The sequence below is a fragment of the Tyto alba genome, unplaced genomic scaffold (assembly GCF_018691265.1).
Source record: "Tyto alba isolate M040663 unplaced genomic scaffold, T.alba_DEE_v4.0 Super-Scaffold_28, whole genome shotgun sequence".
NCBI classification, from domain to species: Eukaryota; Metazoa; Chordata; class Aves; order Strigiformes; family Tytonidae; genus Tyto; species Tyto alba.
The window spans coordinates 1,267,945-1,293,609 of NW_024881302.1; the positions used below are offsets into that span (position 1 = coordinate 1,267,945).

At 58.5% G+C, this 25,665-nt stretch overlaps 1 protein-coding gene across 2 annotated transcripts in view; it reads right to left on the reverse strand.

Moving 5' to 3' along the window:
• The window catches only part of CACNG3 (calcium voltage-gated channel auxiliary subunit gamma 3), a 31,582-nt gene extending 12,714 nt beyond the window's left edge, over positions 1-18,868 (reverse strand). For both annotated transcript variants that reach the window (XM_042798651.1, XM_042798650.1), the window contains exon 1: positions 18,526-18,868. In XM_042798651.1, coding sequence (XP_042654585.1) covers positions 18,526-18,736 — 211 coding nt within the window. In that variant the 5' untranslated portion in view covers positions 18,737-18,868. The remainder of the gene's footprint in view (positions 1-18,525) is intronic.
• Positions 18,869-25,665: the final 6,797 nt, after the last annotated feature.

Sequence of the window (25,665 nt, forward strand, 5' to 3'; positions counted from 1 at the left end):
CACGGCAGCACAAGAGCTGAGCCCCCCCCACCCCCCCCGGCACGTCCCCAACAGCTCAGCGGGGTTTGGGGAGCAGCACCCAGCTCCACCCTGCCCGTGACGGGCATCCCCACGGGGGACACGTCGCGGCGGTCGTGGGCACAGCCCAGGCACTCGCGCCCAGGGGTGGACTGGGAGCTTCTGCCAGTTTTAGCCTGTGAGGTGATGGTGCTCAGCATGTGTCGCAGAGATTTTACTCCCTCAGCATTGCTAAAAGGAAAAAAAAAAAAAAAAAAAAAAAAAAAGGAAAAAAAAAATCTACATTTTGACAGTGACTCATCATCTCCCATTCTGGAATCTGTGGGGTTTTTGCAACCCACACAAGGCAGTTCAGCAAAGCAAAACAATTCTGAATAATAGAGGAGGAAAAAAAGTTTGAAAATGATGGGTAATTTCTAGCACTCTGCTTCCAGGGTTTAGCTTTGTTTTTCCTCATTATAAAAGTAATCAAGTAATGCACTGGAGCTGCCTTCCAGGGTCTCCCCCCGTGCTCTCCTGCATTTCCTTCCTCCCTCCATCCTTCCACATCAGCGGAGCTCCCGGCACAGAAACGCCCCGCTGCCAACCCCGCTGCCAGGAGGAGGCCGGGCTTTCCCAGCCGGGCTGGGGTGGGAAGGGGCAGGGGGCCCAGGGTGGCCCCTTCCCTGCACGCTGCTGCCGTCCCCACCGTGGCACGCCGGCAGCGATGGGCACCCAACCACCAGCGCCGGGAGCCCTCGGGTTGGGCTGGGGAGGAGAGCCCCTCCTCGGCATGTCTAAGGAAACCGTTTCATGTTTTATCTTGAACAGTGAATAAACATTGATTTTTATTTTATAAGGTAATTGACATTCCTGTGATAGCGAAATGAGTGCTGGAGCAGCCAGAATGAGCGTAAATAAGCCATGTGCTAGAAATTAATGAGCTTCACTGATTGAGTTTATCTGTTTAAATTAATACAATTCTAGCAATTAAAAAAAAAATAATAATCCGGTTTGTTTGCCTGCTCAGCGATGTTGAGGGTAAGACATGGGGCAGGAGCGGGAGCCCTGGCCCCGGCTGAACATCCCCGTGCCCGAGGTGCTGGGACCTCCCTCCGCACAGACAGTCAGGGCAGGATCCCGCTCTCATGAAAGGAACATTTTAGATTCCCTCGGGTTAACCGCTGAGCTGCTGGGAAGGGTTTGCCTCCCCGCCTCGCCTTTGGCTCTCGGTAACAGGGGCAACAGCTCAGTGCCGGGCGATTCCTGGATCACAAAGCCTCTGACCAACAGGACCTGGGGAAAGCGGGTCTGTCCCCTGCCTGCCAGACACCCGCCCTACGGCAGCTGGGGATGTGTTTGAGAGTAAAGATTTTATTATTTCTTTTTATGCCTTCAGTGAGTTGTTCTTCATGACCATTTCTGCCTGCCTTACAATGGCTCTTCATTTAACTTGTCAAAATTCATGCCCTCTTCTGCTCCTCTTATTTGGACGCAACTTCCACGTGTCAAACGGTGCCTTTCTCTCTCCTTTGCTCTTTCACTATAATGTTTTTTTCAGTCTTCTTCACTGTTGCTGTACCTGCAGCCCAGCCCCTTGGCATCTGCAGCCATCGCGCCCATCAGCCCGACTAACCCGAGACTCGTGGCCCAGCACCTCCAGAAACAGCAAAATCCACAGCGCCCGCGACTCCCATCTCCCTGCACACCTGCGCGGAGTAACAGAAGTTTCCCGGTGAGCACGGTCCCTTCTCCAGCACCGCGCCGTGCCTCCTGTCAGCGAACCACCAGCGGGGACCTGAAGCTCCCCAATCCGCCCCAAAAAGGCTCCCGCGATAGCGGCCTCGCCGGCAGCGATGCCGAGGAGTTAAACCAGCAGAGAAAGAGGAAGGAGGAACCGGGGGACAACCGAGCCCTCCTCCAGCACGACATCGAGATGGTGAGAACAGAACTCACCAAGAAAGCAAAGCGCAGCCCCTCAGGCGCCTGCGCATCCCGGCCGGGAGCCGGGATAATGAGCGGAAGGATGAGGGATCCCAACCCGCTCGTTTGTTGGAGTGAGTTTGACCCGAGCGGCATTTGAGCCCTATGAAGATCCATATGGCCAGAACACTAAAAATCGGTGATAAAACTTGCTCAGAAGGGACCAGGTGGGAAAAACAAGGGTTAAGAGTGTGAAAACCTGGGACCTTCTGGTTAAGCAAGTTGCCAGTATTTCCGACAAAGACAATCTACAGATACAGGGTGCTCTGGTGTTGGCTTCACACCCCGAGCTGTGCCAGAGGCCAGGTGGTACGAGAGGCTGCTTAAGCACCTATTTATAATAAGTAGGAGAGAAAGCTGCATTAGGATGGGAAGCTGGAGGTTTCACTTTGCCAGTATTAAAATGTCCTCTGAATTTCTAAAAAACTATAAATGATAATTTCATAGCTCTGAAGCGTGGCATCTAGCACAGGGGAGTGCTATTTTAGACTCTGTGTTGACAGCTGAAGGGGAATGGATCACAGAATTAAAAACTAGTTGCTGCTCAAGTCCAAGCAATCATGACTTGATTACACTTCTTATGGGCAAACAGAGGCAAGTCCAAGGCACTAGCATATATTCTTAGTGCTTTGAAAGGTCAATTCACAGAGCAGAAAACAATTATAAGCCAAGCCAGTTAGGAGAATGGATTTAAGCATAAAAGCACAGCTGTGAATAGAGGATGATTTAAGAGTGGTTTACCTCAAAACTCAGAACCGTGATAGGAGTTTGCATCAGTTTAAAAACTGCCTGGCTAATATGTAAACAGCTATAAAAATAAAAACATGCCCAACAAAAAGAAGAAAGGAGATATTCATAACTCCGAATATAAATCAGCAACTAGAAATTGTAGAGCACTGATAAAGGACACAAACAAACAGTAAAAAAACCATCAAAACATCCTTCCCCAAAGCATTAGGATGAACAACAACAGAAAGGAGCAATGCTATCGCCCGTTACCAAACACAAACGGCAGAAGCGTTAGTCACAGGACTGAGAAATGTTAAATAACTGTTATTACAACTGTGACATTTCATATTCAGCATATTCACATCCTGGAGCTTAAAGAGACGCGCTGAAGGGGCTGACGGAGCAATTAACAGCGAAGCTCAGTGCCTCGCTGGGCAGCTCGAGGCCCGTGAGGACGGAGATGCTCCCAGAGGGCAGCTGCGGTGCCCGACGGCACGAGCGGGGACTCGGCGCCGGAGGGGGAAGGTCCTGGCCACCCAATTTCCTTCGGTGCAACCGGCGGCCGAGCGTGGGAATGCCGGCGGCGGGAGCCCCGAGCTTGGCAGGCAAGCAGGGGACAACAAGCCCGATGGCCAAAAGAGCTGACCTGGTGCTCTGATGCACAGCAGCCAGGAGCAACAGCTTCAAAAGTTTTATTCCCTATTTCAAGGTGAAGCAGCTGCTCAAACTTGTGACTAGTACCACGGTCCGTTTTTGAAGGAGGAAGTTAATAAACCCAGGGAGCGTTCAAAGAGCCAAGGTGGGTTGTAAAGAGCCCGACAGGCGAGCGAGCAAATCCCTCCGTGTCCTCTGCACAGCCTGATCTCAGCCCAGCGCTGCAGATGCCGAATTGCATTGAGGGCTGTGAAAAGCAAATCATTTTCCAAAGGAGCCCCACAGTGCAGAATATCAAGGCTAAAAATATGTAAATCGCCACGGAAAGCACTGTCAGAGCTTCAGCAAGACTCGCAAGTTGCTAAAAGGCAATTTCAAATTTCCGAGCTTGCTGCACAAGGCATTAAAAAGGTCACTATTTCTGAAATAAGGATCTTTACAAATAAACACATTTGCTGAGGACTCTGTGAGTCATGCTGGAGCGGAGCACCGAGCATTTCCAACCTAATGCTTTTGACAGGCCACGAGCAGGGCGATCTTTTCATGTTTACAGTTCATCAATAGTTTTTACAGCTGCACAGTCAATCTTTAAAGCACATTTAGCCTGGAAGGAGGCTCAGCAGGTTGTTTTCCTTGCAAAAGTGATATTAAATTTATTTTATTTCTTCTTCTTTTATAGCATTGATTTGAAGGTAAGTATTTGAACTTCAAATACGTGACTGCCACCCAAGCACCTGTCTTGTCTTTTATATATATACACTTCTGTCACATCTCCCTAATGATATAAATATTTGAAGTTTTCAGCTGATGCGCTAAAAGGGACTCGATCTGTCAGAGCCTATTTATTCCAGGGAACCCGGCGGGCATCGTGCTGCACACCCGCTGGGGCGGGAGCGGGGGCGCAGGCTCCCCGCGGGCGCGGGGCTTGTTCGGCTCGGTGCAGCCCAGGGTCGGGGTCCGGCGCTGCCCCGCTCGAGCGCAGGTACCGGGGAGCAGCCAGCACCGACGGATTTAGCTCGCTGCCTGCTGGAGGCAGAGCCGCCTCCTCACCATCTGCGGGAGGGGAAGAGAGCCCCGGGAAGCCGGTTCCAACGCCCCAGATGGGGGAAAAGCGATATTCAGGAGTAGCACCATAGTTTCACTCTTGGCTTTTTTTGGAGAACAAGAAGGGACTATCCTTTAGACTGAGCATTAGGAGAGGATTTTGCTGGTGAACGAGCGATGCCAACCTTGCCTTCCCCCTCCAAGAAATAAAAAAAGCCTACCTAGACCCTGGTAAGCTTTCCAGAAATTCAGAGCAATTTCCACCGCACAGCGCTCGCTCTGCCCCGCTGCCTCCGGGAGGGCTTTGCCACGGGAAACTCCTCGACGGTGCCGTACGGGCAGCGTGCTGGGCTGAGGATGGCTGCAGGAGGATGGAGCGTCCTGTCCAGCACCCATCCCTTTGGGATGTCACAGCACCGAGAGACCCCAGCGCATCGCAACCGGCTTCCCTGGGCCCTCGAAACGCTCCCCTGCCCACCAGCAGCGTGTGCGACTCCTCTGTTTAAGGTTCTCCCTCCCGCTGCCCGCGCCGCAGCCCCAGCACCGCAGGCTCTGGGTCCGGCCACCCCAGGGCCACAGCCCTGGCTACCAGCCTGCTCCGCTTTGACACGGGTCAGACCCGGGCAGACTGCCCCACGGGTCCCCGAGCTGCTCGCACCTTGGCCATAAACCAGCCTCCCCCAGCTTCCCAAATCTGACTCAAAGCACAAACCGCTCTGCCAGAATAACTACCCGGGCTTTGAAACAACCCCAGCTCCCACGTGGCTCTGCCCTTCCAGGCGGCAGCAGAACCCAAATGGGGATTTGTAGGGGGAGAGAAATAAAAGGTGCCAAGACCCCGAGACGGGAGTGTAAGCAAACAGCTTCACAGCTCACACCAGTGCTTTCCATCTCCTTCCTATTTTGCGTTAAATCCTGCAGAAGAGCCCATCCCACCGCTGTTGGGGCCAGGTGACATTTTCCTATCAGCTTCAAGGACAGCAGGACCAAGCCCCACGGCACAGCACAGGGAGCCGGAGGGCTTGTGCCTGCCAGAGGCACAAGATCCCCCCGAGCACAGGGAAATCCTCCTGGGACACACGTGGCCACCTCCGCGCTGGCACAGGTCCCCCCAGCCCTACCTCCCCCCCACTGCTCACCCGGGGCTGCGCCGGTGGGTTCACTCCCCCATTTCCAGCTCCGGCTCGGTGCCAGGGTCCATCCTCTCACCCTCGGCTCTGCTCAGCCCCCACTGCCCATCCCTGGGGGGGGGGAACTGGGGCCCCGTGCAGCCCTTTTAACGGGTCTGGCCCAGCTGCAGCCCAGCAGCTCCAGCCTGGCTAATGCTCAGGACACGCACCTGCGTGGCTCCTGGCGATGGTTTGGCTCAAGGAGCCCATGAAAGCTGTGCTGGGGGCTGAGCTGCGGGGCCGGGGCAGCTGGGGACCAGCCCCCAGGTGTGTTGGGTTACCGGTATTTGCTGCTTTATCGCCCTCCCCCCTCGCCTGCTCCCAGCTCCCTCAGTGATTTCTGCTGGAGCTGTGGCTGTTGCCTGTCCGCAGCGTCCAGCCCCCGGCCCCACTCACCCCACGGCTGCCAAAAGGGAGCTGATCCCACGCCGGGAGCATCTCTGAGGCTCCTCCAGCTCCCGCGCTGAGCTGGGGCAGGTGATTTTCTCCCCAGTTTACAGAGGGGTAGTAGAGGACTGGAGAGGTGCAGCTCGCAAGCAGCGGTGTGGTTTGGGTGCTTGGCTGGAGCTGCGCAGAGCCTGGGATTTCACAGCCCAGGAAAGGGGCTCCGATGTGTGCGGGGCTGACTATGATGAAACCCGGACCCCGAGGAGCAAAGCTCCTGGGTGCCAACGGGACATTCTGCTTCTCCTCTTTTCTGGAAGACTTTTCCTCATCCTGGGGGGGAGATCAGTCCAATATTGACAATGCAAACAGCTTCTAAACAAGTGACTGAACTTGCATATCCCGAAAAGCCGTTGCTTAAGACGCAGGGCTGCTTCCGAGATCCTCCAGTGCTCAGCACAGACGTGATACCCGACGCGCACCGAGGTGCTGCGGTTCCACATGCGCGGCACGTGCGCTGCGCTGCAGGCGCTGGAGACCCGCTCGCACCTTCCAAACGCCCGTGGCAGACGTGGCCGCCGCGCGTCTGAACGGGCGGAGAGGGCCAGTCTGCTGCAGGGGCCCTGTGCTGCACCGCGCTGCACCTCACCGCACTGCACCGCACTGCACCGCACTGTGCCTCACTGCACCGTCCCACACCATCCCGCCCTGCACCGCACTGCGCTGTACCATGTCACTGCACCTCAATGTACTGCACCGTACCCCACTGCACTGCACTGTACCATACTGCACCGTACCTCACTGCACTGCACCGTACCTCACTGCACTGCACCGTACCCCACTGCACTGCACTGCACTACACTGCACAGTACCACACCGCACTGCACTGTACCCCACTGCACTGCACTGCACTGCACCGCACTGCATCGTGCCTCACTGCACTGCACCAAACTGCACAGTACCTCACTGCACTGCACTGATCCACACTGCACCATACCGCACTGCACTGCACCACACTGCACCATACAGCACTGCACTGCACCGCACTGCACCGTACCTCACTGCACAGCACCACACTGCACCGTACCTCACTGCACTGCACCGTACTGCACAGTACCACACTGCACTGCACCACACTGCACCATACCTCACTGCACTGTACCTCACCGCACCATACCACACCACGTTGCACCGTACCGCACTGCACCGTACCGCACCATACCGCACAGTACCACACCGCACTGCACCGTACCGCACTGCACCGTACCACACCGCACTGCACCACACCGCACCGTACCATCCCGCACCGCACCGTACCTCCCACTGGACCGCACTGCACCTCCCTGTGCCGCACCGCACGTCCCCGGGGCCGAGCGCTCGCTGCCTGCAGACGGGCTGCGCGGCGGGAGCGCGGCTCAGGGGCGGAGGCGCTGACACGTCTGTCTCTCACTTCAGCCGCGAGCGAGCTGGGACAAGCAGGGAAGCCAAACGGCACATGCCTAGAGGGATGCACCGGAGCTCAGCCCCGAGGGTGGCTCTGCCCCGAGGGGACGCGCTGGCGGCCCGGAGCGGGGACCTGCCCTCCTCCTGCCGCCGGCTGAGGCTGGCGGGCAGCAGCAGCTCTCGTGCTTCCCGCAGCAGCAGTGGGAATCGGGGCAGGTTTGGGGCAATATGCAGAGCAGATATTATTTAAAAACCGATGATTACTATTTAAAACGTGCACGCCACCTCCCCCTGGCCTCAGCGCTGTCCCCGTGCCCTCGCTGGAGCACACTTCCACTGCTCGGTGGCAGAAGCAGGAGACCCAGTTCCCGCTTCTCCCCCAGCTGAGGTCTCACACCTCGGGCTGCAGCTTCCCCACTTCCTATGAAAGGCGCAATCACTCTTGTCTTTCTTCAGCTTTTCACATCGGAGGGAAGGCCAAAGATTAATGTATAGAAAATACTTTCATCCTTGGCTGAGTGTGCTGAGGAATGACAAGAGATTCTCCCGGCATGAAGAGATGGAACCGTGGGGCTGCAAGAGGCTTCCAGACACCTACGCCGGGGGCTGGCAGGGGGGAGCGGCAGGTCCCCATCCGGGGGGACCCTGCCCCGCTGCCTCCCGGGGTCCCCGTTTCCCCAGCCCGCTCTGCAGCCGAGCTGCTGCGCCACGATAAGGTTTGCTCGGCTGAGCCAGGCTGCCGAGGCAAATGGAGGATTTGGCACGGATGCCGGGTAGCCTGGCAGAAACGCCTGCCTTGGCTGGCTGGTAAGGCAAAGCCCGAGCTGCTGCGGGCTCCGGGCGGCAGGGAAGGTCACTGTGAGATCACAGCCTGTCTCACAAAGTGACAATGACCTTCCCCGGCCGGGCGAGCAGCCCCGGGGTCGGGCTCGGGCAGGAGGCAGCCCAGAGGGAAGGCAGCCGCTGCCTTGCAGCCCCTCGCAGCTGCTCATGCAATGACGTCGTGCGATGCCATCGATGATGCTGAGGCATCAAAGTGCTCTGCGGGTTGCAAAAAATAATTGTCAGTTGGTCTTTTAACATCCAGTTGAGCATCAGCCAGCCTGTCCCGAGGGGCTTCTGCTCCCGTGTCAGGGGGGAGCCCAGCCTCTCCCGGGGGCTGGAGGTGCCATCCCTGGGACCAGGGGTAGTTCTGCAGGACAGGAGCAGCTCGACAAAGGTGCCAGCAGCATAATCCAACCCTGATTTTAAGAAGTTAAAATCAAGAATACTTTAAAAGGGTAGTTGCTTGTTGGTAGCCTCTTTGGAGCTTGCTTTCCCCTCCCCTTGTGATTCCAGGCACGAACTGAGAGTAAAGGTCTAACTAGGGGACAATTACCAAATCACCAATGAAATTGGAAAAGCGAGCATTCGAGAGGCACAAACACAAATGTCACCCTCAAATGCTGCCTTTTGTCACTGCTTTCCACCGCCCGAGTCCCACAGGGTGTATTGCCAATGCCAACACCCTCGCGGGCTCCCAGCGACCCCCCAGAAAGGCCGGGGGGTCCCACATCCCCCTCCACTCCCTGCACCCACCCCGGGGCTCCTGGCCCAGCCCAGTTCTCCTCCTTCAATACAAACCGGTTGGCAAAAAGCAAAGGCAGAAAGCCCCCAGCGAGGGCGGTGGGATGGCAGCGAGGTGCTGCTCCTGCTCCCACGCCTGCCCTCTGCCTGCCTTATCATTTCTTGATGACTCTGTCTGTCTCGGTATGATAAAACAACACAGTTCCTAATAACCTGACGTGGGAACGGCCAAGCCATCCTCTGCAGCCCGACAGCGCCAGGTTTGTCTATAGATTGTGGTGTCAGGAGATAAGAAACAGGCAGTATCTGGGAAAATCATCATGCAATATCAGCCGTCCAGCAGCCACAATCATTTCTCCTGCCTCTCCCCATGATGACTGTGAAAAACCCTGATGTTTTCAAGCCTGTCAAACGCAGTCACTCGCCCAGTGTGCGAGTGATTTTTGCAAGGGCTGGGGAGCCAACAAAAGCCCAGGTGTCCTGCCACACATTTCAAAAGGGAGTAAAAATCCTGTTGTGAGAAGACCTTTCCATCCCTTCTCCTTTGGGCAAGTGAGCCGTGGGGCAGCAGCAAGAGCACGGCCAAGGCAGCAGGGAAAGGTGGGGTGGAGGAACAGACCGCAGCAGTTTTAGCACTAACATCCTTTTAAACCCTTGGAACTGAGCTGGCGGTGAAACGATGGCGAATCAGCCCTGCTGCCGAGGCTGCCTGCCACGGGGCGCGGTGAGGATGGGAAACCCACCTCTGGGAGCCTGATTACCAACGACGTGCAAACAAATGCAAGACATCAAGTTGCCATAAGGGCAACTCCATTGCAAATCTGGCCCTTTTGCCGGCGCTGGCCCAGAGGCCGGTTGGCTTTTCGGGTCCTCCCAAAGGCAGCTGGCTCCCCGCCGGCTGTGGAGCAGGAGCTAACCCCAGCGCAGAAGCCCCACGTTGTCCTCATGTTTCTCCAGAGACCGCCGAGCGAGCAGACCCTCGCTTGTGCCAGCTGCTCTGCATCCCTCCCTATCTCGGGCGAGCGAGGGACCGGACCAGGCAAGCGAAGCCGTCGCTCGGCAGCTTCAGCGGGGAGGGCCCGTGGGTGGGCTGTGCCTCCGGCCCAGCACCACCGTGAGAAGTCGGCGTGTTTCTGCCTCTGAGAGAATCACCCCAAAGGACACGGGACGGTTTAGAGCACGAGGCACGCCCTGGCCTGACTGAACTCTTCGTTTTGAAGACACTGTTAAATACCTGCTGCAAGCCGAGGGCTAAAAGATAACACGGATATAAAATGGGAAAGTTTTGGAAAGCATCCCCAAGCCCCCCGATGACACGAGCAGTGCACGCTGGGTGTTGTGCAAGATGCGGGGTGCAGTGCTGCAGCCCGCTGCTCCTCCTCGGCGCAGGCTGCCGGCCCTCCCCTCGCCGGAGCCGCTGCGGAGCCGTCACGAGCCGAGGGAGAAGACACCAGTTGTCACCCGGCACTGTCATCCTTTATCTCAGCAGGTGTCTTCTTAATCAACGACGTATCTCGAGCTGCCCGCCGCCGCGGTCCCCCCGAGCGAGCCGCGGCTCATTACAGCCCAGCGGTGGGACCGCGCAGAGGGAGCAGCGACGGATGCAATTCCCGGGGTGCCTCACCCCAGAGAAAGGCTACAGAAAAACTCTGGTGCTGAGCTGGAGGTGTCTGCCAAAGCAAAGCCGCCCATGAACCCTCAGGAAGGGGCGTGAGACCACCCCCTCCACGCCAAGCGCTAACCCAAAACGCAGCCAAACACCGGCTTCAAGGACTCTGCTTCCAAGCGTGATGTGAAAAAACTGAAGTGAGTTTCAGATGTTGCAGCACCGCTGCAGCCCCTACCAAGGGGGGAGCAGGGCAGCGGGCGGGCAGGAGCCCCCCCCGGTTCCTCCAACGTTGCAGGCGTGTGGAGAAAACCCTCGTGGAGAAGCTCCCGGCTGCGCTTCCCTGCTCACTCCCCGAATCCCTGCGGGCGCTTGGGAGTGACTCAGTAAACGGGGTGGGCACCTTTCCCCTCCGATGCCTTCGACTAACTCACCCTCGGCACCTATCAGCGCTGCTGTGCATTAATGATAGTGGATACGTTACATCTGCATCCTGCCAGTGCACGGCTGTGAGTCAGCCAGAGGCACTTGTCGGCGAGGGGAGCCAGTGATTAACGCCCCCCAACCCCCCCCAAGCGGGACCCCTGGGCAGCGGCTGAGCAACCCCCCTTATACTGATGGCTTAGCGCATTTATATAATTGTAAGAGCAATTTTGACTTTTCCTAAAAAAGGAGGTTATCGCCTACTTATGAAGCGCACGCTGCGTTCATTAAAAACCCCACGGTGAAATCCATGTGGAAAGTAACCACCGGGACGCCAGAAGCTCGGAGCACGTTTCAAACTGCGGCCGTCTCGCCTCATCTCATCCCAAACAGCACGGGCAACCGAAGAGCGTCCCGGGTCTCCACACCGGGACCGTTGCTCCGAGCCGCCGTGCCCGAGGGTCCCCACGGGCGGGTGGGCTGTGCCGGCGAGCAGGGCAGGGTCCTGCCCCCACAGCCCAGCGGGAACGGTGCTCTGGGCCGCTCCAGGAGCCGTGTGAGAAGCCAACGGGTCCCGCCGGCCCCGCGCCGCGAGAGGCAGGACTCGCGCAGAGAGAAGGGAGGTGATTTACCAAAGGCCACGGATCCCCCCCGGCAGCGGAGCCAAGCATCTCTCGCCCGTTCCCTGGCTGCTCGCAGCAAACATCATCCGCTGGCACCTCCCGGCCAGCCCGCGCCAGCCTCCCACCCCCCCCGGGGACCGGAGGATCCCGCATCAATCCGTGGGGCGTCCTCCCCCAAACCACGGCCACGCTCCCAGCCGCCAGCCCAGCACCGCGGCTCTCAGCCTTCATTAGCCATCCCTAATTATTTACAGCCATAATGGCGATAGTGACCTTGCATAGGGGAAAAAAAAAAACCCACTTGAGCCTCATTCAAATTCAGACTTCCACCTCTATTAAACAGTAACAGCTCTTGAGATGACAGACTCTGCACCACGCCTATGCAGCAATAAAATGCCTGTTTCTGAGCTGTTCACAGCATACATTTTACTCATCACGTGCTGCTCGCAGGCAATGTGGGAACCAGCTCTCTACGCCACCCCAGAAGACAGAATTTTTGTCCAGCTAAATGCTGCAGCATCCCAGGAGGGTAAATTCTGCACCCCCTGTTTAAAGCGACAGTTTCTGAGAGCAGAGCTGGCGGCGGCGAGCCGAAGCACGGCTCCTCTCCGGACACGTTCCGACCGGCAGCAAGATCCGAAGGCACGGCTGGCAGCGGCCGGGGCCCTCGCTGGCCAGAACCATTTTTATGGCTCTTGGCATTTGGCCACGTGCCACAGGAACGTGGGTCTGGAGCAGACCGAGGGTCCAGCCAGCCTAATTTCCATCTCTATTAGAAGACAGTAATTAATGCTTATTCAATACCTCCTCCACCAAGCCAAGGTTCAGGGATTCCCTAAGCCAGAGGTTAGGCCCGGGGCATCGTACGTGGCACTTTGCAGAGCCCCCTGCTCGAAGCGTTCATTAGATCCTGTTTTGACCCCGGTGACACAACTGGCCCCAGTGTGGGGCGCGGGGCCTGCCCCCCCTCAGTGCTGTCCTGCTGGAACGGCTTGTCAAGGGCGGAGGGGAAGGGCTCTTAAACCTGCCGTGTGGTAATTTCGTCGGATATTCTCCCGTGAGTTGCTGGTCCCTCTTCACCCATCGCTAGCATCTCAGGTGCCTCCGCCGTCTGCTTTCCATCACACGAGTTAAGCTGCTGCCTCCGAGCGCTCCTATGACGAAGAGCAGACAACCCCCCCCCTCCCCACGCATCTCCCCACGCTGCCGCAGACCTGTCCTGGCTCCCCCAGCCCACGCCGGTGGGCGCCCATCGGCACGGCCGTCGTCCCAGGGCTGGCGGGGGTCCCCGGGGCAGAGCCGGGGCCGTGCCGGGTCAGGGGGCCGGAGCGGCCGCACCGGGACACCGGCACCAGCGCTGGCACCGCCGGCAGCCCCGCGGGGCTGGACCACCAGCAACGTGGAGAAGCGTTCAACTGCAAAACGGGCTGTTGATGAGAATCTATTACAGACACCAACCAGACAGAGGAACAGGATGAGCAGCTCCTTAAATACCTACCTATAATGAGTAGCGAGAAAAAGTGCTCTATCATGGATGATTGCAATCTCAGGGACATTTGCTTGGCGCTTTTAAAAATTAAAGATAATAACTTTCTAACAGAAACAATATTGCTGTCACCTTGGGGAAATTCTCTGCTTGGCCTCACTCAGAAGGACTGAGAGGAGCTGAAAGCAGGGGAAAAGCTGGTGGCAGTCCAGGGGCAGCTGCTTCCAGCCCAATTTAACGCCTCCGGTGCGAACCAGCTCAGCGCAGCAGAGCCAGAAGCAGCCACAGACGAAACCAACTGGGGGAAAAGCGTAAATGCAGAAGCAGGACTGCTACAAGGGCGGAGCGCTTCCCTGGAGCCTCACGCTTCTTTCTGCTGGGCCTGCTGAAAGGGGAACTGAAAATTGCAATTAAAAAATTAAAAATCAGAGCGCTTGCTATTGGAAGTAGCAGTTAGGACATGCACGTGGCTGGTGAGAGAAGCAAACGGGCTCAGTTAAAATAAATCTGCAACCAAAAGGCTGAAGCAAAGGAAGGAGGCATTCTTGTAGTCATGTTAGAAGAAAGGAGCTTCACCGCCGATGTAAATCACTACTGGATCATGACGGTGCAACTGTCAGTCATGAAGCAGAAGTGACACACAATTATTTATTCATCAGATACTCCTGTTCTGTACTAGGAGACAAATAGGCTCCTGTATTCCACCCGGAGTTCGGGAGGATGCCAAACAGCGACTGTTAAGTGTAAACATGAAACTGGAAGGACTAGAGAACTTTCTCCCAAGAGCGTTCAGAGAACAGGCTGAGAAGTTTTCTGAAGATCTAAAATGGTTTTTAATAAACCCTGGCATTCTGTTGAGTTTCTAGGAGACAGGAAAAGCTGGTTTAATGCCACGAGTGATGGTGATGGTGGGAGCTGCATCCCCAGCATCGCCCGTGGGTTAGCTGAGGTGGGCAGCAGCAGGGAGGAACCAGGGGGGTGAGATAAATGTCAAAAAGCCTTGCGGAAAATAGATTTATCAAACTTCATAAATTTTTCTTGATATGGTTACAAATTCGGTTGATAAAGGAAATCAGTAACATAATACATTTAGAGTTCCACAGGGTATTTGATTCAGCTCTCCTGAAAAAGACGGGTGTTATGCAGAATCAACAGCGCTTTATTAAAGGGACTGGGAGGCAGATTGCAGAGACTGTACATTGTCATCTGAAGGGATATTTCTACAGAGGATCGCCTGTTACCAGAACAGTGTTGAGCTAGTACAATGTCTTTATCAAGAGTATTAAAGTATTAAAGAAAACATGAAATAATTGTGGGTAAAAGAGGCAAACGGCAGAGCAAAGACTGGCTGCAACGTTCATGGATGATGGAGGTGGGTCAGGCGGATTTGGGCAGCTCGGGACCGTGGACTCCGTTAGCAACGGCCGTTTTCATATGGCCAAGTCCAAGGGTTTACAGTTAGGAACTAGGAGAGCAAGTCAGAGTCTGGGTGTAGCAGATGCCACCCTGACACTCAGCAGCACCGAAGGGGCTGGGGGTCGTGGGGGGACCACCACGCGCGGGACCTCGCTGTGGGATGCTGCAGCTGAGAGGGCCAGACTAACAACACGCAGAAATAAGGAAAAGCAGCTCGCAGGGCTACGTGAGACCTAAGTATCAGAGATTATTTATGCTCAAAGGAAGTTTGAGGGGTTCATTTCTCTTCCCAGTGCAAGAGCTGCCTAGGGACAGGGCAGGTTGACCCTCAGCTGCAGCCTCCAGGGCCGACCAGCGATGTAAAGCGCACCAGGAGCCAAGCAGGAGCTGCAGCTCAGCTGCAGAAACAGCTCGGCAGGGGCCGGTGGGCTGGAGGGGGGGGGGGGGGTCACAGCTGAGAACCCCCACAATACTATGTTTTAATCTAGACAGGATCCCCCCCCCAGAAAAGGCCAAAACCCAAGCAAAGCTCTCCGGGTTTGGCAGGGAGGAATTGCTGGCTTGGCAAAGGCTGCACTGATGCTGCTGCGGGGGGCACTGGGGGGGACTGGGACATGTCTGAGCGGGACAGCTCGGCCGAGGAACCGCTCTGAGCCCCCGCGTCCTCACACGGTCACGGGCAGACACGTCCCCTGCAACACGGCCCATGTCCCCTGCAAACCATCCCGTGCCCCCTGCAAACTGTCCCGCGCCCCTGCAAACTGTTCTGTGCCCCCTGCAAACCATCCTGTGCCCCCCCCGCCCCCCCCACAACCCCCCCGCGCCCCAGCCCAGCCCTGGGGGGCAGCAGGACACTGTGCATCCCCCGGCGGGGAGGCAGGCAGAGCAACGCTCACGGTCCTCCAGAAATGACAGAGCACTTTGATGAGGGAAATGAAGGAGGAAAGGAAAAGTACCACAGCGCCTTAAAATACGGTATTTCAAGCAGCCTTGGCCAAATCCTCCTGCTACTCCTGCCTGTTTCAGATCCACACGACACCACGGAGCCAGTCCCAATCTATACCACGCAGCAGGGAGGACAAGGAGGCTCCCTGCGTTTAACGATGCTGAATTTAATTAAGTTTGATGAAAACCAAAGTTCTTTTATGCTCCTAAAAACAACACAAGCCCGAGCAGCTATTTCTCATCTTCAGCTTTCTCCCTAAAGTGCCGTGCACTTCCTTACCTTTTATATTAGCAAGGAAGTCACAGAGGAAAACAACTGACGGTAAACAGCCACGGGGGACGCACACCGACAAACGCCGGTCACGTTTGAGCGGGAAGTACAAGAAGACACCTACTAAGTATTCACATATTGTAAAAGCGATAATTAGAATTCAAACGCTGCAGTTTCAAAGAGAGGCTGTCCTAGCACAGCAGCCTGGGAACGCCTGCCTGGGCTCCAGATATTGAGTCAACCACTAATTTGTGTTTTCCAGTGTGGGTGTCTCTACATGGGTCTGCGGCGGCTTCATTCAAGATTTATCCGCTCTCGCCTTTGGGCTTTTGCCGCTCACGTGGTGCGAGCGGCTCCCACGCAGGCGCTGCGCCTGTGACTGACACGGATTTAAAGAGCAGCTGCGACGGAGCGTGCACCCCGCGCTCACGTCGGCCGTTTTAATAATCTGCCGCGCACACTCCAGCCGGGCGAGCGACTGGGGCCGGCCACTTCGTTCCCCCGTCCTTCCACTCAATAAACCCCCCCCGTTAGCAGCGGAAAGTTCAAGGCCGAGGCGCTTCCCGCCGGGCAGAGAGCGCTGCTCAGCGCCGAAAGCACCTTCTGCACCACAGAACCGGCCCTTTCGACCGGGCACGTTCGCTCCTAACGCAAGATGATAAAGCGCGACCGTGGGCCGTTTTTCAAGCCAGATACCGTGAGTGCACGGAAATTAGAGACGCAGCGAGGCCCCGTCCGCTGGAGTGAGCGGGACCTGCTGCGCGCAGAAGCACTGGCTGCAGGGGCTCAGCACCCAGCGCTCCCCCGGCGCGGGGTGCGGGCAGAGAGAGCGGCCGAGCGGCTGCAGGGCGATCCTGGGCCCCGGGGGGACCTCAGCCCCCGCTGCGGCACCGTCCTTCCTCGCGGGGAACGTGCGGGAGCTCGGCACGGTTCGGCTTGGGGGGGGGAAGTTTCCCCTTCCCAGCATCGCATCAGTTAACAGCCTGTGAGACACCAGAGCTCCAGCAAAATCCAGGCGGGCGACGAGCAGCCCCGCCACGTCCCCCCAGCCCCACATGCTCACCCCAAGCACTGGCTGGGATCCCCCCCCCCCCATGTCACCCACCCGTGCAGTCACACGTGTGCAAGGGGTGCCGGAGCCCGTGCCCAGCGCGAGGCCTCGACTGCGCCACGGGCACGGCCGAGCAGCACCGGCACGGCTCTGCGCAGAGCTGCCCCACTCCCACTCCCACCCCGGCAGCTGGGGGAGCACCGGCCGGGGGGGGGGGTGGGGGGGAAGGTGCAGTGGGGAGCGAGGAGCCCCACAGGGAGCCCGGGGCCCCGCTGCTCCCAACCCCGTGTCCAGGCGCAGGGCGATGGGCTGTGATTCAGCTCTGAGCTCTGCCACGGCACCGTTAAGCCCTTTCCTGAGTGTGCTGTGCCCAGGAGACCGCGGCCTCACCGGCTCTTTCCACAGCAGTGATTTATCGCAGTGAGGGAAACATAAAGCATTCGCTGGGAAAAAAAAAAAAAAAATACGGCCAGCAAAACCAAGAATTTTGGAAATTACTCATGCCTCCAGCGATCCCATCTTTCACAGCCCTGGCTGCTGCCTCCTTGGCTCCTTCAGCCCAAGAGGGGAGACAGATTATCTCAAATTATTTATTATGGAATTAGAGCATGATCCAAACCCTCCTTGAATCAATAAGAAAGCTCCGACTGACTTCACCGGGTTTAGGACCGAGCACCAGGAACAGACAGGGTATTTCTGCATCCGTGGCCGTGACTCACCGAGAACTTTCCAACGTGGAGGGAGCAGCTCGGCCACCACGGCTCGCTTGCCCCCACCGTCGGAGGCATCGCTCCCGGGCTGGGGGACCCTGACGGCCCCGGGGCCCCGCAGGGCAGCGGGGCAGGTCCCCCCACATACACAGCTCACCAACTGCTGTCTCTAATTTTAAAAGTTACGGCCCAGTGCAATTCCATCAGCCATTTTTTGCTGCGCAGGTACCAGCACCTGGCTCCGCTCAAGCTCACGTTTCAGCACAGCCTGTTGTTGCTCGTATAAATCTCAACCAGTAGCTTGGGGTCAAAATTGCCCCCAGAGCGTGGCCTGTGCTGGGGGGGAGCAATGGGGCATGAGCCCGGCCGTGGGGCGCAGTCCCCGCGGGACAAGCTGCGGTGGGGCAGCAGCAGCGCCCCTTGCCCCACTCGGCTGGGCAGAGGGGAAGGGCTGGCCCTGGCCGTGGGGCTCGGCTCAAAAAACACCGGGTGAGGTGGGATTCCCCGTGACAGGGACACGGAGCGGGGAGAGGCCGAGGGGCTTTGCTCGCCGAGCTCTTCCCATTAGAGGAGCCCCCGGGGCCGGTGTCCCTCAGCCTGGAGCTCGCCGGGGGGGATGCTGAGCGCGGCTGTGCCCCCCGCCGCCGCAGCTCCCCGGGCTCAGGGGGGACCCCGGCACCCCGCAGCCGGGGCCCGGCTCCCCGCGGACCCCGCATCCTGCGTGTAGGACCCACCCGCGAGGTCTCCCCCTCGCCCGCGGCGGTGCCACGGCAAAGCGCCGTCTCCGTGCCCGGGGAGGGCGGCAGCCTGGGGCGGGGGGGAGGGTGGTGGGCAGCGGGGAGGGCTGCTCCGCTCGGGTGCCGGGGGGCCCGGCTCTGGGCGCGGGGGGCGGTGGATCCCGGGGTGCCCCTGCCCTCCCCCGAACTTTTGGGCAGGCCCCCCCCCCCGCGGGGCCGGAGCGGGGGGGGGGGGGGGGGGTCGGGGTGGGGTGGTGGTGGGGTGCACCCCGGCGGGGCGGTCGGTACCTTCCAGGCAGCACGTCCTCCAGAGCCCCGAGTGGGTCATCACCTCCTCGTTCTTGCGGCTCGTGTCGTTGTCGCTCGTGGACTTAGTCCTGCACACGCCGCGCGAGTAGAGCCAGTAGTCGGTGCCCACGGCGATGGTCATCAGGCTGAAGGCTGCGAAGGCTCCCACCGTGGTGATGAGCATCTGGACGCCTCTGTCACACATCCTCATGCTGCTTCATCCTACGGCGGCGGCTCGCAGGGGAAGGGCCGGCGCCGCCGCCCGCCGCCGCGCTCCGCGCTCCGCGCCTCATGCCCCCGCGGCCCGCGGAGAGCCGGGCCCCACCGGCGGCGGAGCGCGGGGCCGCCGAGCCCCCCGGCGCCCGGCCGGCATGGCCCCACCGGCGGGGCGGCGCGGAGCGGGGCGCGGAGCGGGGCGCGGAGCGGCTCCGCCGTGCGCCCGCGGCGGGAGCGCGGCTCCTCTCCCGGCGCCTCCCCCGCGCCGCCCGGCCAAAGCATCGGCGGGGGGCGGCGGGGGCGGGGGGCAGCGGAGGGCGGGACGCGGAGGGGGGACACACAGACACACACACACGGGTGGGGGGGACGCGCCACCAGGAAACCGCCCCCCCCCCCCCCCCCCGCCCGGCCGGCGGTGGGGGCACCGCCCGGGGATGGGGACACAGACACACGCACGGGGAGCCCACCCCGGGGTGCCGGGCCCGCGCGGGGGAGCACACCTCGGGGGTGCTGCCACCGGGACCGGGCGGGGGACCCCACCCCGGGATGCGGGCACCGCCCCCAGCCCCCCGGCACGGGGCAGCTCGGCTGCCCGGCCCCCCCTTTTTCCACCCCCCCCCCCTCCCCCGGTACCGGGCGCCGAGCCCCGGCCACCCGCAGACCCGGGACACACACACACACACACACACAGCAGCAGCGGCTCCGGGGGCTGCCGGTGCCCCCAGCCCGCGGGCACTGCCCGCCCCGGGGACACCAGCTTTTGTCACCTGCCCGAGCGCCGTCAGGGAGCAGAACCAACGCGGGCGGCAGCAAACAGACGCTGTACCTTGGGGGGGGTTCCACATCACGCTCCTTAATTGTTTGCCACCAGTTAAAGCCCTCACTCGCGCTCTCTGCACCTCTCGGCTGTCTCCTCATCTCTCTCAAACATTTTTACAGCCAGCTGGATGAGCTTATGACTCATGCGACCTTTCAAATAAGCCCTATAATATACCCACCTCTTAAATTAATAGTCTTTTAAGGGCTACAGATGAGACAGGAAAGCATATGATTTACCTGATAGTGTGTACTTCCACAGTTCTCCTTCCTATGCGCTCACATGTAAATACTAGTGATTTACTCCCAAAATGCAAACAGAAAATTATGAAGGTTACCAAAAACCCAAGCAATGAGTGCGAAAATTAAGTAGCCTCCTCAACCTTAAATCACTTTCTCTGTGCGCACTCGTTATGCAGGGCGTGCTGACGGCAGTGCCACAGGCTGCCCAGCACCCCGCCACGGGCACTGTGCCCCGCGGGACCGGCCGTGGGTCACCCCGGTTTGCTCCCCCTGCTCCGTTACGGGCCCTCGGCTCGGCTCACCGCCTCCGGTCGGAGCCCAGGCTGGAGGCAGAGGCAGGTCTGCCCAGGCTGTCCCGCCTGCACAGCACTGGTCCTGCTTTTCCAGCGTTTCCACCCGGAGAGCTGCAGTGCTGGGCGGGCTGGGGGACCCGCTGGTGAGGGTGAGGATGGAGACTCAGGGACTGTGGTCCAAAGCATCCAACAAAGCTGTATCACAGGGCGTTTGTCTGAGTATTTTTTGAGGAGGGGTTATAGTTGCCTGGTTTCTGTGACTGGTGCTGGCCACGGCTCACGACGGCCACAGGTCTCACCTTGGTATCACAGGCTGGATGACGAGATGAGCCCCACGCGTGGCTGCACCGGGATGCTGGTCCCGAGTGACCAGGCGGGTACCACGAGTGCAGCTCGGGGCAAGGTGCAGGGGCAGACTGTGCTTCCCCGGGCCGGCTGCCTCGGTCACGCTCCCTCGTCCTGCCACCCCCACGGCTCCCACCGCCCGTCCCCCAGCCCCTGTGGTGCGTGGGGCAGAGCCTGACACCAGCACCCTGCCCGGCCCCCATCCTGCGCACAGGCAGGCGTCCCGGGGAGGAGGCAGCAAAGATATCTCACACCTACAGCGAAGGGGCTGCAAATTGCATTCCGAGTGGGGGATTTTGCAGCCTTAATTGTGTTATTTTAACATAGTGTGTGTAGGTGTGTGCAGAGTGCACATGTACCGTTTCCTAGGCTTTTAACAAAGCACGCTCAAACAGAAGCAAAGTCCACGGCAGATCATGTTGGCCCTTGCAGAGGTTGGCGGCAGGGGCCAAGCCCTGCACCCCTCTTACCTCTCGTTGTATGGAGCACCCCATCCCAGGAGCGAGCCCGGAGCTCTGCCCAGGGCAGCCACCCCAGGGGACACGCAGGGGATTCACTAAGATTTGCAGCCAGTGAGAATTCGGGGACCTTGCCATCCCGCTTTGCAGCTCAGGCTCTGGAGGGGCAGCATGCTCCGGCGGTCGCAGCCAGGCACCCTGCCCCACACAGCCTGGGCACCCCCCAGCTCCGGCCCCCGTCACCCCTTGCTCTTCACTGCCTAATCCATCACCATCTGCCCGCTCACAGATCCCAACCCTTTTGAGTTGGGCAAAGTGGGAACAAATGACAGAAACCAGCTCGTGCTGCAAAGATCATACAACTTGTCCAAAAAAAAAGCAGTCCTTGCAGGCAAAAACGTCCTAAACTGAGCTCTGTTAGGCTTTGTCCTTCCAAATCCAGTGATGAAAGCTCTGCTGCATTTAAATTGGCAAAGCGACAGAAAGTAAGTAGTCAGAAATAATCCCTAGCTGGATTAGGTTTTTTCCTTGAAGGAAGAGAGGCTCTGATACAAGGCGAGTTTAGGTCATTAGCAATGCAGCGAGATGCTGAGCTCCAGCCTTGCCTAGTCCTCACTTCATTTCCCCGCTCCCGGGGGCTGCAAGGGGGATAAGGACTCCGGAGCCTTTGGCACACGTGTTCATCCTTCCCCACTCCTACGAGGGGATTATTTATATCTGCACATGCTTTGGAAACGCTGGTTGCAAGCTACTGGCTCTAAGAGGACGCCAGTGGCGAGGCCGCTGTGCCCTCACGCGATGCGCTACCGAGTTCGGGGAGGGTCTCCTCGACGGGACACGAGCGAGCGGTGCCACCCGTGCCACCAGCCCCAGCGCACGTGGCACGAGCTGGCTCCCTCCGTGCGAGCTCGTGCCGTTGCCTCCCAGCTCTGCAGCTCCCCGCTGGACTTCGGCAGCTCGGTAGCCATAAAAATAGCAGGGGAGAGAATCAGAAATCCATTCTTGGGGAGGCTCTTTACTGTGGGAAACGCAAAGGGAGGGCGGGAGCGGCGGCGCACGGGCCAGCGCGCAGCCTCCCGGGGGAGCCCGGTGAGCGCGTTCGCAGCAGCCGCACGCTGCAGCCCACCTCCCTGTGCTCGCCCTCTGCTCCCGCACACACCAGCTGCACACGCTGGCACGCCCCTCCAGTCCATCTGCTTTTTTTTTTATTTTTTATTTTTTTTAGAATTATTTTTTTCCCCTGTACCAATACCCTGGGTAGACAAAACAAGCCCAGGAGAAGGAAGGGGATGGCAGGGGCCAGCAAACGTCCCCCCCGGCAGCCCCGAGGGCGCGGGGTGCTGTGCGCAGGCCAGCAGGTCCCCACCCCAGCAGCCCTGCCAGGGCCACCCCCTCCCAGTCCCGGGCTGCGGGAGGGAAGCCGAGGGAATCCCTTCCCCAAGGTCATACAAAGACCAGCCTCTACACGGGGCGTGTCTGCATGGGATGGGTGGGAGAGGAGAAAGGTTATCAAAGGGGCTCTACGAGGCAGTGGTACCCCAGAAGTAATAAAAGAACAAATAGCAGGAGATTAAAAGATATTTTGTAGTCTGAGTCCAGCCGGACCATGCTGAGCCACCATAAAAGGTTTGCTGCTGCTCCGATCCACCGCAATTTAATTGATTTGATTTAAATTCTTTGAAGAAGAAGTGGATAACGAATAATGAGGCAAACAGGATTGTAATGCAAATGAAAGAGATGAAAGATGGCTTCAGGGAGACGGCTCTTGAAGGTCAGAGCCTAACGCAAAGCTGCTTCTGGTCACTCATTCAAACATTAATGAGGCTGTGTTCCTCCTGATGCCTCTGATGGATGGAGGGATGGCTCGGGAGACAAACGCTCTGCTGATGTCTGGCCTTTATTCTCCTCGCTCCAAGCCGATCATCCCCTCGCAGCGGTGGGAAGGATTTTACCTGGCGTGTTACAGGGACTTGGGTTTCTGCTGCCCGTGTTACACTGGATAAGCAGACTTCTTAATCGGGTTTTTCCAGATACTCCGATGGAGACTCTAACTTCAGAATTAATTAACTTCACTAGCAAAAGCTGAGTCATTTGTCACAATGGTTTTGTCATTAGCTCCCGTAATTAAGGAAAGTGTCACAAAACCAAATGTTTCACTTACACAAGCCAGGATAACTGAAGCTCAGAAGCATTTCCGACACGCTGGGAACAGGCAGGTCAGCGAAGCTGGGGAGGGGCTCGAGGGGCCACCCCAAAACCCGGGGCTGGGAGGGACCCTCCTGGGCCGGCCCCGCAGACCACCCTGTCCTGCAGCTCATGCTGCCCCACGGCTGGGGGCTGGGGGGCGCAGAGGGGCAGCGGGGGTGGCAGCAGGGGCGGCTGCTCGGGGAGCGGGGCCACTGTCAGGACTGTCCAGCCCGGGGGGAAACGCGCCGGGGGTAGGAGGGCAGAGCCGGGGCTGGCAGAGCCGGGGCTGGCCGAGCCCCACGCAAACCAGGGTGGTCCCCCACCAGCCAGGCCAAGTGGGAGAGCCGAGGCCATCTGCTTGGCTGAAGCCCCCGGGGGGGGGCAAGGAAGAAATGCCCTTCCAGACACACTCACCAGCTCTCGCAAGGGCGCTTCCGAAAAAAGCCGAATTTCCTCGATGGAGGAAAGCGGGTACGCGGCGTGCTGCCCTCCACCTGAGCGAGGGGAGAGCGGTGTAGGGGCCGGGAGACCCTCCGCAGGCTGAAGAGCCCGAGGGGACACCGGGGAGTCACAGAGCTCCCCCTGCCTGGCACCCACCCCCTGCACCGGCCAGCTCACCCCCCAGCCCACCCTGAGTTACCGGGCCTGGGAGTCAGTGTTCCTGGAGTGGAGGGAAGAGCATCTGCAGTGATGTTAATTAACTCATCTTAATTAGCAATTCACTGAAGATACAAACAACCTGCGCCTTCCCTCCCCATTGGTCCATACGTAGCTTTAAGTGCAGCCACAGCTGCAGGTCCCCAGTCTGGGGCCTCCGTTTGCTAATACTCTCTAGCTGTACAGATATGCAGCAAAGCTGCAACATCTCGGCATTTGCTGCAGTAGCAGGGCTCGGCGGGGCCCCTTCCGTGGCCACGCAGGTGGACAACGGCCAGGACCAGATTCCCGGGGATCCCTCAGCGCAGAGAGCCTGCCTGCTCCCCCCCTGCACCCCACTGGAGCCTCACAGGCAAGAGAAGTCAAGCTCTCAGGGTTTCTTTAAAATTATATATTTTATTTTTTCATACATGCAGCAAATAGAATAAAGAGTATATGCCCATCTAAAAGGAGGTCTTTATGAGAATCTTTTGACAACACATAGCAGGTAGTCTAGGATGTAGAAAAGTCATCAAATACTTGCAGGTGAAATCAAATTCACAAACACAAACTGTTCAACAATAAACATTTTTTTTTTTTTTTTTTCTCCTTGTTTTCATTGCCACTTTGAACGTGATCAGAAATAAACAGCTTGGATGACACTTCCATGCACGGAGCAAGATGCTTGTTGCTTCTTTTGCTGTTGCAGGCTCAGTGGCTCACCTGCTTCTGCAAAAGCAGAGAAGCTGCAGCACTTGTTAGTACGAGTTAGTTCCGCCCTCCAGATGTAAGTCCTGCCTTTTGACCAGCTGGATCATGCACTCTGTGCCAGAACCCACCCCAGGCCTTCACTTGTACTAGAGCTCCTGGGATTTAGAGACATCAGAGCACATCTACTGCCCCGAGCGCTCGCTCATCTTCCCATCCCTGAGACTACCTACGTGGGTTGGCCACTATGCAGACTTGCATTTATTTATTAAATGGATTCAATGGATCAGTAACTCCTCTGGTGACGGCTCTCCTACCAAGAGAAGGCTGCTCCGATGTCCAGCCGGGGGACACAAGAGCAGCACCAGTAGGTCCCCGTGCCGATGCCACCGCGCTGGGGACAGTCCCCCCGCACACTCTGGCTGGGGAGCAGCCCTGGCCGGACCCCAAACGGCCCCACGCAGCTGCAGGACAGCCGGGTCGGGGCAGCTCAGGGTTTCCAACACCACCACCCCCTGCCAAGTCCTGCCCACAGCCCCCAGCAGAGCCCTGAGCCCAAGCAGCCAGCCCTGGCTCTGCCCTTCACAGGTCCCTGCCAGGACTCCCCTCCGCTCCCTTCCCTCTGCCACTGTCCCCCCAGGCCACGCAAGCTCTCTGCCACTGCGGGCACCCGGCAGCCTCCCCACCGCTCCCCAGCTCAAGCTGGGCTGTGCTCTGGGCCAGGAACACGGACAAACAGCCCCAGCCTCTCTTCTTTTCTTTGGCAAAACATCCAAGTGAAAGATCAGGGCATGCCCAGGGAGCATCAGCATGTGCAGCCCTAACATCCCTGCGGACAGGAGTGGGGATCTGCTCCTGCACCAAGGCAATCCTGGAGTATTTCCAAATGCCAGTGTTGGGAAAGAAATCCTTAGCCAGTGGGTAAACAAAAGCAGTTATTTCGCCTCTGGGAGCCTCAGCCCTCCTGCCCCGTGTCTCCACGCAGCACGTGTTCTCCTTTGCAGAGCCCCGGCTGGGTGCAGGATCTGGGCAGGTTCTGCTGCCCGGAGCAGCCACCGACCAGCAGCAAAGGGGCCAGCACAGCCCCTGGGGGGGGGCATCTAATCCATCCCATCCCACGGGGAACCCCCTGAGGAGTCTGAACCCCACTCACCTGCAGCGCCCAAGCAAATCTAGCCTGCGAGAAAGAGCCAGGACTTGCCATCCCTCGCGAGGGGGGGGTGGGTGACCATACGACC